At 42.4% G+C, this 13,281-nt stretch overlaps 1 protein-coding gene across 1 annotated transcript in view; it reads left to right on the forward strand.

Annotated features, from left to right (window-relative positions):
- Positions 1 to 13,281, forward strand: part of SLC67A1 (solute carrier family 67 member 1) — a 95,436-nt gene extending 82,155 nt beyond the window's left edge. The window contains exons 9-10 of the mRNA XM_089521006.1: positions 8,606 to 8,726; positions 12,540 to 13,281. Of these exons, the coding sequence (XP_089377132.1) occupies positions 8,606 to 8,726; positions 12,540 to 12,724 (306 nt within the window). The 3' untranslated portion in view covers positions 12,725 to 13,281. The remainder of the gene's footprint in view (positions 1 to 8,605; positions 8,727 to 12,539) is intronic.

Here is a 13,281-nt window from a genome sequence, read left to right on the forward strand (position 1 = left end):
CAAGATAAATATGAATGCAGAATTTAGCAAAGCTACTTTTTTGGATTTAACAGGATTTGCAGTGGTGAGTAGGGCTTCTGAGGGTTGCAGTCAAAAAGGATATTTTTTACAAGCTTGATCAAATCCTGAGTCTGTGCATAAGCATGTCTTGACTGGTTTTGTTACAGTGATAAATATGTGGCATCAAGTCTTTTAGCATCAGTGTTACACAAAAATGAATATTCTCACTACTCCCTCACATGGATTTGTATTTATAGTTTGAAGATTATTCTCATTAATGTTCAATCATTTCTCTAGCAAGGGAACAAATCAAATTGGTTCAGCAAATCCCAGGGTTATTCTTCAGTGCATAATTTCCTGCTGCTTGTATGTTTTGACAGCACAATTAGACTTTAATTATCTGTGCTAATGTATTGTTCATAAATACTCTGCAGGCCTTCTTGGGTAACTAATAAACTCATGAATAGAACATTACAGCCTTCTCTGCTGCTAAATTGTTCCTATCGGGGCCAAGCCAAACTAGATGTGGCACATAGGCTGCTTCCACATGAGCAACCCTGTGATTGCTCTGTCTCATTCTCATGACTGAGGAGGGGAATCCAGATTGCATCATTTCCATATTCATAGAATCACTGAATTTTAGAGTTGAAAGGAACCAGAAGGGTCAGCTAGTGCACGAATACACAGCTAAAGCAATCCCAAAAGATGCCCATCCAATCTGTTTAAAGACCTCCAAAGATGGCTACCACTTTCTGAGGCAATCTACTCCACTGATGAACTGTTCATATAGTAAAACAGTTCTTCCTGATGTTTCGGTAGAATCTCTTTTCCTGTAATTTGAATCCATTGGTTTGTGTTCTCATCTTTGGAGCAGCAGAAAACAAGCTGTCTCCATATTCTTTGTGATATCCCTTCAGATTTTTAAAGATGGCTGTTATAGGGGATATTTGTTTTAGGGGTTTGAGTGATTTTGAATTGTTTTGGGCTCTTTCAAATGGTTTCAAATCATTTCAGATGTTTTTAGTGTCTAGTAATACTGCATGTGCTTTATAGATTATAGCAAAGTCTTTGACTGCATAGATCACAAAAAGCTATGGAATACTCTTAAAGAAATGGGAATGCTACTGCATTTGATTGTCCTCATAAGAAATCTGTACTCAGGACAAGAAGCTACTGTGAGAACAGAATACAAAGAAACAGAATGGTTCCCAGTTAGCCAAGGGGTCCAGGCAAGACTGCATTCTATCAACCTACTTAGAACCATAGACTCATAGAATCGTAGAGTTGGAAGAGACCACTAGGGCCATCCAGTCCAACCCCCTGCCATGCTCTTAAAGAAATCCAAATCAAAGCATCCCCGACAGATGGCCATCCAGCCTCTGTTTAAAGACCTCCAAGGAAGGAGACTCCACTACACTCCTAGGAAGTGTGTTCCACTGTCAAATAGCCCTTACTGTCAGGAAGTTCCTCCTAATGTTGAGGTGGAATCTCTTTTCCTGTAGCTTGCATCCATTGTTCCGGGTCCTGTTCTCTGGAGCAGCAGAAAACAAGTTTGCTCCCTCTTCAACATGACATCCTTTCAAATATTTAAACAGGGCTATCATATCACCTCTTAACCTTCTTTTCTCCAGGCTAAACATCCCCAGCTCCCTAAGTCGTTTCTCATAGGGCATGGTTTCCAGACCCTTCACCATTTTAGTTGCCCTCCTTTGGACACGCTCCAGTTTCTCAATGTCCTTTCTGAATTGTGGCGTCCAGAACTGGACACAATATTCTAGGTGGGGCCTGACCAAAGCAGAATACAGTGGCACTATTACTTCTCTTGATCTAGACACTATACTTTTATTGATGCAGCCTAAAATTGCATTGGCCTTTTTAGCTGCCGCATCACACTGTTCACTCATGTTCAACTTGTGGTCTACTTGGACTCCTAGATCCCTTTCACACATAGTTTCATTCAGCCAGGTGTCCCCCATCCTATATCTGTGCATTTTATTTTTCCACCCTAAGTGCAATACCTTACATTTCTCCGTGTTGAATTTCATTTTGTTAGCTTTGGCCCAGCTTTCTAGTCTATTCAGATCATTTTGGATCTTGGTCCTGTCCTCTGGGGTATTAGCTATTCCTCCTAATTTGGTGTCATCTGCAAATTTGATAAGTGTGCTCCCAATTCTGTCATCCAGGTCATTGATAAAGATGTTGAATAGCACTGGGCCCAGGACAGAGCCCTGTGGGACCCCACTGGTCACTTCTCTCCAGGATGAAAAGGAGCCATTGTTGAGCACCCTTTGGGTTCGTCCGGTCAACCAGTTACAAATCCATGTAACAGTTACGTTGTCTAGCCCACGTTTCACTGGCTTGTTTGCAAGAATATCATGGGAAACCTTGTCAAAGGCCTTACTGAAATCAAGATATACTATATCCACTGCATTCCCTTCATCTACCAAGTTGGTAATTTTATCAAAGAAAGAGATTAGATTTGTCTGGCATGACTTGTTTCTCTGAAACCCATGTTGAGTTTTTGTGATTATGGAATTGCCATCTAGATCAGGGGTAGGCAACCTTTTTGAGCCGGGGGCCGGGTTGCTGTCCCTCAGACAACTGGGGGGCCGAAGCCAAAAAAAAAAAAAAAAATTAAATAAATTTTAAATAAATAAATAAACCAGGACAAATGTAGGACAACATTTTCAAATGGTGGACACTTTTTTAAAAAAAGTGGAGGACATGCCAAAAATATTGCTGATTTAAAAAAATATATTAATATAAATACATGTTTCTGAGGTGTCTATAGACAATTGCCCCCACGCGCGAGAGGCCAAAGGCCCCGGCGGCAATCAGTGGCAGGACCAGGCTGGGGCCGGTCCCAAGGCCTCGCTGGGCCGCATCCGGCCCGTGGGCCGCAGGTTGCCTACCCCTGATCTAGATGTTCACAGACTCTCTGTTTAATGATCTGCTCCAGAATCTTTCCTGGTATTGATGTCAGACTAACTGGACGATAATTGTTGGGATCCTCTTTTTTCCCCTTTTTGAAGATGGGGACAACGTTTGCCCTCCTCCAGTCTGCTGGGATTTCTCCTGTTCTCCAGGAGTTTTCAAATATGACTGCCAATGGCTCCGATATTACATTTGCCAGTCCTTTTAATACCCTTGGATGGAGTTCATCTGGTCCCGGAGACTTAAATTCATTTAGATTAACAAGGTGTTCCTCTACTATCTCTTTACTTATTCTGTGCTGAAATTCCCCTATTCTGTCCTCTGCTCCATTATCCTCAGGTTGAGCACCCTTTTCCTTTTCTGAGAAGACTGAGGCAAAGAAGGTGTTGAGTAATTCTGCCTTTTCTCTGTCCCCTGTTAACATTTTGCCATCCTCTCGACGCAGTGGCCCTACCATTTCCTTCTTCTTCCTTCTGCTGCGGACATATCCAAAAAAGCCCTTTTTATTGTTCTTAACCTCTCTAGCAAGTCTGAGTTCATTCTGCGCTTTAGCTTTTCTGACTTTACCCTTACATGTGCCTGCTATTTCTTTGAATTCCTTTTTCGTGATTTCCCCCTTTTTCCATTTCTTATACATGTTCCGTTTCAAACTTAGCTCAGTTGAAAGATCCTTTGTCATCCATCCTGGTTTCTTGAGACACCTCCCATTTTTCTTTTTCACTGGAACTGTTTGAAATTGTGCCTTCAGTATCTCCCTTTTGAGAAAGTCCCATCCGTCCTGAACTCCTTTATCTTTTAGTATTTCTGACCATGGAATCGCCCTCAATACTTCTCTAAGTTTACTGAAATCCGCTCTCCTAAAGTCTAGGATGCGTGTCTGACTCTGCCTGGCTTCTCCTTTCCACTGTATTACAAACTCCAGGAGAACATGGTCACTTCCACCTAATGATCCCACCACTTGCACTCCATTAACTAAGTCATCCTTGTTGGTTAGGATCAGATCTAAAATAGCTGACCCCCTTGTTGCCTCTTCCACCTTTTGGACAATGAAATTGTCTTCCAGGCAAGTGAGGAATTTGCTAGACCTTGAGGATTTTGCTGAGTTTGACTTCCAGCAAATATCAGGATAGTTGAAGTCACCCATCACTACTACATCTCTCCTTTCTGACTGTGTGGTCATCTGTTCTAGAAAGATATCATCCAATTCCTCAGTCTGACTTGGGGGTCTGTAGTAGACTCCCACCATAACATCCTTGTTGTTTCCCTCCCCTTTGATTTTTATCCAGATGCTCTCCACCTGGCTTCCAGGATTGATGTCCTGGATCTCTTCACTGGTGTAAATATCTCTGACATATAGTGCTATTCCTCCTCCTTTCCTGTTTGGCCTATTTCTCTTAATAAGGTTATACCCCTCTATTTCCACATTCCAATCATGAGACTCATCCCACCAGGTTTCAGTGATGCCTATTATATCATATTTGCTTTGTTGTACTAGGAGTTCGAGTTCATCTTGCTTATTTCCCATGCTCTGTGCATTAGTGTAGAGACATCGCAGACCATGGTTCCCTTTTACTTGCTGCCTGTGCAGGTTTTTTTGCCTCCCACTGCTGGGTCCTCCCACTGTTTGCCTTGTTTCCTCTATGTCAGTTTGACTATTTTCTCCATCCCTTTCGCCTTCCTTAATATTGTCTCCCTTCCCCTCGGAACTCAGTTTAAAGCTCTCCTGATCAAGTTCTTGAGACTGTTGGCAAAAACATTTCTTCCAACTGGCGTGAGATGCAACCCGTCTGTTGCAAGAAGTCCCTCCTCATGGAACCGCAGTCCATGATCGAAGAATCCAAATCCTTCTCGGCAGCACCATCTGTGGAGCCAGTTGTTCACATCTGCTATTTTCCTCTCCCTTCCTGGACCATGCCCTTCAACTGGCAGAAGAGACGAGATGACAACCTGTACATCCATTCCTTTCAGCTTCCTACCAAGCGCCTCGTAATCCCTTTTGATGTCCTAAAGGCTGTGTCTTGCAGTAACTTGTACTTGTTCAACTTGTATACAGAAAATATCATATCCAGGTTTAGACTCAGAGGAAGGAAGAGTGAAGATTGGAGGAAGAAATATCAACATCACCATGCTACTATCAGAAAACTACAAAGACTTGAAACAGTTATTAAAGAAAGTCAAAGAAAAAAGTGCTAAGGCAAGGTTAATGCTGAACATTAAGAAAGCAAAAATAATGATCACAGAAGATTTAGATAAATTCAGTCTAGATGATGAAGAAATTGAAATAGTTAAAGATTTCCCTTACCTTGGATGAAACATTAATCAGAATTAAAATTGCAGCCAGGAAATTGGAAGAAGACTAGGAATGGGAAGGGCAACCATGAAGAAACTAGACAAAATCCTAAAGTGCAAAGACATAACATTGAACACTAAGGTAAGGATCTTCCAAGCCATAGTATCCCCCATCACCATGTGAGAGCTGAACAATGAAGGAAGCTGATAGAAAGAAAAGCAACTCATCTGAGATTCAGTGCTGGAGAAGAGTGCTGAGGATACCATGGGTGGCCAAAAAGACAAACAAATGGCCCCTTGAACAAATTAAGCCTGGACTCTCCCTGGAGGCCAAGATGACTAAACTGAGGCTGCCATACTTTGGCCATATCATTAGAAGATAGGACTCACTAAAAAGACAATAATTCTAGGAAAAGTGGAAGACAGTAGAAAGAGAGGAAGACCACGTGCTAGATGGATAGATTCAATCAAGGAGACTATCGCCCTGAGCCTGCAGGACATGAGCAGAGTGGCTGAGAACAGGGAGGCTTGTGGATGTCTCATACACAGGGTCACCATAAGTTGAGGAAGAAGCAGGAGATGTGAATGGAGACGTTCAATAAGTAAAACCCTGGGGCAGCCACTGCATGCTTAGTGAATTCCTCCATTCACATCTCCTGCTTCTGCTGCATAAAATTGTGATTTGGGGACCTCTTCACAGATTAATGAAAATGGAATGAATGAAGAGACTGGGACATTTTAAAAGCAGCTGAAAGGCGGATGACAAATGAATAATTGGGATGTCACTGCCAAACTGGAACAGTTTGAGGATATAGATGTCTATGCAGTCAGTAGTCATGCCCTCGTGTGCTGCTGGCTATGGCATCCAGAATTTGGAAGTGTCACTGTTTGGATTACTGTTCCCAGAATCCCCTGTCCAGCCTGGTCATTGGCCATGTAGGCTGGAGATTATGAAAGCTGTAGTCTACAAGAGTAACTTTTTCAATTTCTGATGGCACCTTCTTGTCTTTACCTTTATTCCCCGGTATTTAAAAATATATGATCAAAGGTTTATCTCTCAGTCACCATACCGTGGCTGCTCTGGGGTTTTACTTAGGGGCTCAACAAACAGGTGGCTAAATGCTGCCCCTTTTAGCCCCAGATCATTGCCGCGGCAACCATATGCCATGGCAACAATCCGCTCCCTCTGAGGAGCAAAAAGAAGCTGTTTCAAGTCTTTGTAGTTTTCTGATAGTAGCATGGTATTTCTTCCTCCAATCTTCACTCTTCCTTCCTCTGAGTCTAAACCTGGCTATGATATAAGCAACTTCCTGGAAGGGGCACCATAGTGGCACTTGCACACCATGATAATGCCCCTTCCTGCTAGCGCCATATGGACAGGCATGCGCCATAATGGCGCACATGTGGCAGAACTAGGGCTTTGACCATGTAAATGCTCAGCCCTAGTTCAGCCCTAGCACACAGGCTGGCACAAGGTGCCGGTCTGTACTATCCCGTAGTGAACTTCTCCTCTCACTTCTTCTACTTCTACTACATAAGATTGTGATTTGGGGAGTTCTTTACAGATTAATTTAAAGTTTGTGTCTACTGCCCCCACTCCTGAAAAGGTCAGGTTGCACTAAATCATACTGAGACAATGAAGCAGGGTCTGCAAGCCTTCTGAACATCTAAATGCCTCCAATTATTCAGCAATGTCTCTGGCACTAATCAGAATGCCCGTGTCCTTGGAAATACAATCTACTAAGAAACCTTCCTAACCAGAAGAAATCCCTAGCTAAATCACCTAACCCATTTGTGGCCATTTGTTCCAAGTTAATAACAACAACAACAACAATAATAAATTTTATATTTCCCGCTTCTACCTGCGGATCGAGGTGGGATTACAACAGATAAAATCGAACAATACAGTTACAAAATGTCAGTAAAAGCACACAAAAATACTTGCACAGTCATTAAAATAGCCAAATCGTCACAAGTTTCTGTGCTATTGAATCAAGTGTGGAAGATTCTTTAAGATCAGTTACAGAAGATCAGATGGGTAGGCCCGCCGGAAGAGATCCATCTTAAGTGCCTTCTTGCAGGCATCTAAGGTGGTGATAAGACAGATCTCTTCCGGTAAGTCGTTCCAAAGTGTGGGGGCCGTGGCTGTGAACACTTTCTGGGAAGTTGTGATTAGTCTGGTCTTTGTATATTCCAATATTTTCTTCCGCAATGTTCTGCATGTGCGGGGCAGAATTGTGTCACAGGTTCCCTTAAGTAACTCGGGCCCAAGTCATGTAGAGCTTTAAAGGTAATGACCAACACTTTGTATTGGGTCGGAAGCTGATCGGTAGCCAGTGTAATGATTTTAATATTGAAGTAATATGGTCAGATCTAGATGTACCTGTGACCAATCTGGCTGCAGCATTTTGGATCAATTGAAGCTTCCGAACTTGGTACAAAGGTAGCCCCATGTAGAGTGCATTGCAGAAATCTAAACAAAAGGTTACCAGTGCGTGTACCACTGTTTCAAGCTCTCCCTGGGCCAGATAGGGGCACAGTTGGTGTATCAACCGAAGTTGGTACCAAGTGCTCCTGGCCACTGCCTCCACTTGAAATGACAACTGTAGAGACGAATCGAGGAGCACTCCCAAACTGCAAACTTCGTCCTTTAGAGGAAGTGTGACCCCATCCAGGACTGGCTGACAAATCTCCATCCCTGGACCAGGGGTCTCTATTGCAAGCACCTCCGTTTTCTCTGGATTCAACCTGAGTTTGTTTTCCCTCATCCAGACCATTACCGATTCAAGACAGACATTTAGAGGAGAGATGTCATCCTTAGTCACTGCAACAGTCGGAGACATAGAGAAGTGGATTTGGGTGTCATCAGCATACTGATAACACCACGCCCCATGTCTCTGGATGATCTCACCCAGCAGCTCCATCTAAATGTTAAACAGCATGGGAGACAGAATGGTCCCCTGGGGGGTGCCAGATGTCAGCTCTTTTTTATGAGAGCAGCTGTCTCCCAGCATCACCATCTTGAATCTGCCTGAGAGGTAGGAACATAACCACTGGAGCTCAATGCCCCCGATACCCAACTCTCTCAGGCGTTCCAGAAGGATACCATGGTCTAGTTCTGATGGATGGCTCTTCTTTAATAAGGCCCCCATCTCCCAATCAACCACCTTCAGCTGTCTGGGAAGCCTAGCACTTCTCTTCAGCCTTAAGTGATTTATACAATTAGAGGGGAGGTCAGGTTAGTTCCTCTGTATTGGTAAGTGGTAACCACTGCTTCTGTTAGCTCTTGCTACAGCTGTGAGAGCTGAAGAGCAGTCTTACAGTGTCTTACCCCAGCATATAACAAGGATCCACTGTATTCGGTTTTTCTCTTATCTCCCAGGTCCTGATGACCAATGTGTTCCATTATTGCATCATTGTGGTCCCAATGGTGTTCTCCTTCAGTATGATTGGCATCATTACTGACATTATCCTGACCAAGTCGGTCCCTGCTTCTGACACAGGTAAGATTTGTTCCTGGACTGCATGTTTATTTTATGTGCCCTCATTCAGTTGCTTGCACTCCCTCCCTCTCTCTTTTTCTCTCCTTCTCTCTCTCTTTTACTCTTTCTCTCTCTCCCTTCTCCTCCTCCCCAGCCAGCCGGAGGAAGGAACCTGTTGGCTGTGCCAGTCATTTCTGGTTCACATTGAAAAAGTTGTGAGTTGGCAATATTGAGCTACCATCTTGTTCTGCTTGACAACTCTTTTTGTTGCCAGCCCAAGTAGAGAGCTCATCAGGAAGAATGCCAAGTTCTAAAGTCTCGGAGCATCTCACATAATTTATTTTAGAACAAAGGGCAACCTATACTGGAGTGGCACATCTGCCAAGCCAGTGAATACTAGTCAGGATTAGTAGGGCTGGAGTTACAGGAATGCCTGCAAGGGAGCCAGTGACCCATATAAACTTAATAAGCCACTTGCAAAGGAAGAGGGAGAATCTAGCAGCATTTCCAAACGTTAATATTCTTGTGAACAAATTGTGCAGTCCTCTCTGCATGGACATTGAAGCCAGATCATACAGGGCCTCATTAACCCTGGAGGCTCCTGCCCCATTCACAACCAAGTAGTTTTCCTACACAAATACTGCTAATGGCAATTCCACATCAGGACTGTATGCATTGCTCCCAAGAATGTTGTTGTTGTTGTTGTTGTTGTTTCTTCTCAACTGCCTGACTCCATGGACTGAGGCAGGGAACAACCAAAAATTAACATACAATACACAACAGCAGTTAAAAGCACATATCAATTTAAAGAATAAATAAAACCAGTACATATTAAAACAATCAATCCATAGCATAACTGCAAACATTACCACCAGACTTATGGCAATTTGCCATGCTAGCTGGGGGATTCTGGGTGTAATAGTGCAGAACAAAACATTTTAAAATTCATCCTGTCTCTCCTTTATATCAAGTGTACAAACAAAACCCTAGTCTTCCACCACCCCCTTGGTTGCATCTTAAAGATTCCATTTGAATTGTCTATTCATGTGGGCTGTAGGAAAGAAGGGGGGGGGGGGTTGGTGTATTTTTTCACCAGGAATGTGCTATTGATTTGAAAGTGGGATTTCTGCTCTTAATATGTACACTCAGCTCATTTTGGCCTCTTGAAAAGCGCTTTTGACCAAACTTGTCTTTGGTCAGAAATAGCAGTGGGTGAAGGAAATGTGTGTGTGGTGCCCATTCTGGGAAGCAAAGGCTTTCTCGGAGCACTTTCAACTTGTTTTCAGCAGGGTAGTGGTTACAGGATCTAAGATTTTGTAGTCCAAACATATCTGACAACATTAAGTTGTGGAAGAGTAGTTTAGAAAATCAGACTTGTGCTGGAGAAATCCATGTTCAAATCCGCACTTAACTATGAAGTTCACTGCTATGTGTCAGGCAAACCTACCTCACAGGATTGTTGTGATAATACAACAAAAGAACCATGTATCATATCTTGAGTTCCTGAGAGAAAGTCAGGAGATTAATAATTACTATTTTGCCCTCCTTCTGCCTAATACCAGCTGCGTGCTGGGATACTAGGATTTTTCTAAGGATGTTGCTCCTGTGAATCATATTTTAAAGGTTACAGCTAAAATGTAGTTTGAGGTTAATAAGTAAAGTTTCAACATCTTCAGTTCTCGGTGCATGCAGTACTGTGTTTGCAAATGAGGGAATGAAGAGTGCTGGGGAGAGGGGTAAGAGCCAGCAGATGGAACAGATCCAGGGTTCTTCTCAAAAGGGCTTTTGTCAGGGAAATGGAGCCTGTTTGGTTTACTTCCTGAGCCCACATGCAGTGACAGATGAAAGCCAGTTTAGTGGCTTCATCCTCTGCCTGATTTGCATAGGTTGCATAGAGTTGTTAAGAAGAGTCACCAATAGCTGCAAGAGTGCAGCAAAATACTAAAATTATGGCTCAGCAGGAATGAGGTGCACAGGGAAGATTGTGTCAGCAGCCCAGTGGAGCAAAATGCTCGATTGAATGGGATGAGGGAATGGACTGTATGCATATTTCCACAACTCCTTGAATGGACACTCACAGATACAGCAGTACAATGCAGGGGTATCTGATAGATGAGGACTGACAGTGACCAGCCAAGACATGACTGGAATTTGTGCTATATTTAACAAGGGATGTTTTAGGCAGACTGAAGCATGTAGCTGTCCTGAAGTGAAGCTTTTAATCCCCTTGAACCAAAGTGTTAAGCTTGTATATTTCAGTGAAAAAACTGTACATTTTTAGTTATGAAAAAAAGCAGGGCTTCAAAGAAATGACATTAGGGACAGTGTGTGCTACTGGAGTTGTAAAAAAAAGTTTAAATTGTTTGGATTGCTTTTACTAGCCTTATAAAGTCATAGGAGTTTATCACACGGAAGGAAATTCTCTTAATTTTGAATGAAAAGAAAGTGGGGCCAGAACGCATTCATGTGAATTCACTAGTTCAATGAATTTACGTGAATTCAAATTGCGTTTGAACTGATTTCCCATTGCCTGAAAATAGCTTGCCATTGCCCAAAATTGAGTGTGGTTGTGTATCACACAATAACATGAAACCCCATGATTGCGTTCGGATTGCCATTGGATTATACTTTCAATTTCCCTTGTCTGATAAACTCCATAGAGTTGGATTGGGGTTGCAGGGTCCATCTAGTCTTTGCCATACAGGAATACACAATAAAGCATTCCTGAAAGATGCCCATCCATCCTCTATTTAAAGACTTCCAAAGATGGAGAGTCCACCATCTTCCAAGGCAGTCTATTCTACTCTTGAACTGTTCTTACAACAAGGAAGTTCTTTCTACTGTTTAGGTGGAATCTCTTTTCTTTGTAATTTGAATCCAGTGGTTCCACTCCAGAGGAAAACAAGCTTTCTCCATCCAAATTAAATCTCTATCTAGCAATGAATGCAGTGTAAATGACTCCAAAATTGACATGACTATTGAAGTGCCTCAAACCCATTTCTTGTCACAGGTGGAGCTGTACATTACCTGATCCTCCCATAGGTGTACTATGACAAATCTTTTTACTGTACAACCACACCATACACTGTCACGTGAAATCTTTCATTCAAGGCCTTTTTAAACAGCCAATCTTCTTGATAAATCCTTGACCCTTACCATTTTTGGACTAGAACCAATTCCTAGTCCCATCAAAACTGGACCCAGTGTTGTTAACTTTATTTATACCTTGCCTTTCACCCCAAAACTGGGACTCAAGGCAATTTACAAATTAAAACATATAGAATATATTCAAAACATACATTCAAATGGAGAGATATGGTCTATCATATAGCCTGTACCTAATCAATTAAAGGGACCCATCATAGTAAAGTGTTTTGAGCATTAGACTGCACCCTGAAGACAAGGTTTCAAATCCCCACTTGGTCATGGAAACTCACTTAGCGACCTTGGGCAAGTCACACTCTCTCAGCCTCAGAGAATGGCAAGATCAAACCCTCTCTGAATAAACCTTACCAAGAAAATTCCATCATAGGTCACCTTAGATTTGCCATAAGTCAGAAATGATTTGATGATGCACAACATTTCAGTTACACAGAGACAACAAACTGTTACATGAAATCAGAGTTACCATAACATTTGCTGTGCAAAGAAGTACGTTGTTGAGGTGAGAGTTTATCCATTTCTGTAACAGAACAATAGCGCCACATATGTCTGCACCAGCTTCACAAGGTGTAGGAGTAGGGTGCATGATCTGGATGGTAGAAGGCATAGCTTTGTTGAATACTAGAGCACTGGAGTAGGTCTTAACATTTGTTTTCTTCTCCTTTCTCCCAGGTGCCATGCTGGGAATAAGTGCTTCAGTTGCTCCACTGACACGAACAATAGGGCCAACAATTGGAGGATTTTTATACAGAAGATATGGAGTCTCATCCTTTGGCTATTTACAGTTGGTGGTCAATGCCTCTCTGCTTTTGTATCTCTTGAAGAAGAGGATCCCTCATAAAGAAGAGAAAGATTAAAATTAGTGCTATGAACAGTGCTGATGTGTCATGTTCCAATTATGGTTTAAAATGTTTATTTTAATTGCCCTGTTTGACAGAAAAAAAGACTAATTTAAACCAACTCCCTTAACACACCACAGTGCAGCTACTTTTGAGTAAGAACTTACAGATGGCCCTGCTGCTTAAGATCAAAGGATCATCTATTTGACAGCCCACAGCCAGGACATGGATGCAAGAGCAGTCTCTCTTCCAAATTCCACAGCAACTAACTAAGACACACTGCTTCTCATACTGGAGGTGGTAAATAGCTGTCATCTCTAGTAGCCATTATGTGTAGCATTTAAAATGCTGGACCAGGACTTGGGAAATCAAGGTTCAAATCCTCACTGACCCATGAAACTCACCAGATGACCTTTAGCCAATCACTCCCTCCCAGTCTGATCTACCTCACTGGTTGTTGCAAGAAAACAGTGGGGGGTGGAGGGCCAGGTATGTCACCTTGAACTCACTGGGAAAAAGTTAGGATAAAAATGTAACTAATAAATTAAAAATAAAATAGCAGCTTTATACCCTTA

This window comes from Sceloporus occidentalis, unplaced genomic scaffold, assembly GCF_023333645.1.
Source record: "Sceloporus occidentalis isolate IW3139 unplaced genomic scaffold, rSceOcc1.0.p SCAF_4, whole genome shotgun sequence".
NCBI classification, from domain to species: domain Eukaryota; kingdom Metazoa; phylum Chordata; class Lepidosauria; order Squamata; family Phrynosomatidae; genus Sceloporus; species Sceloporus occidentalis.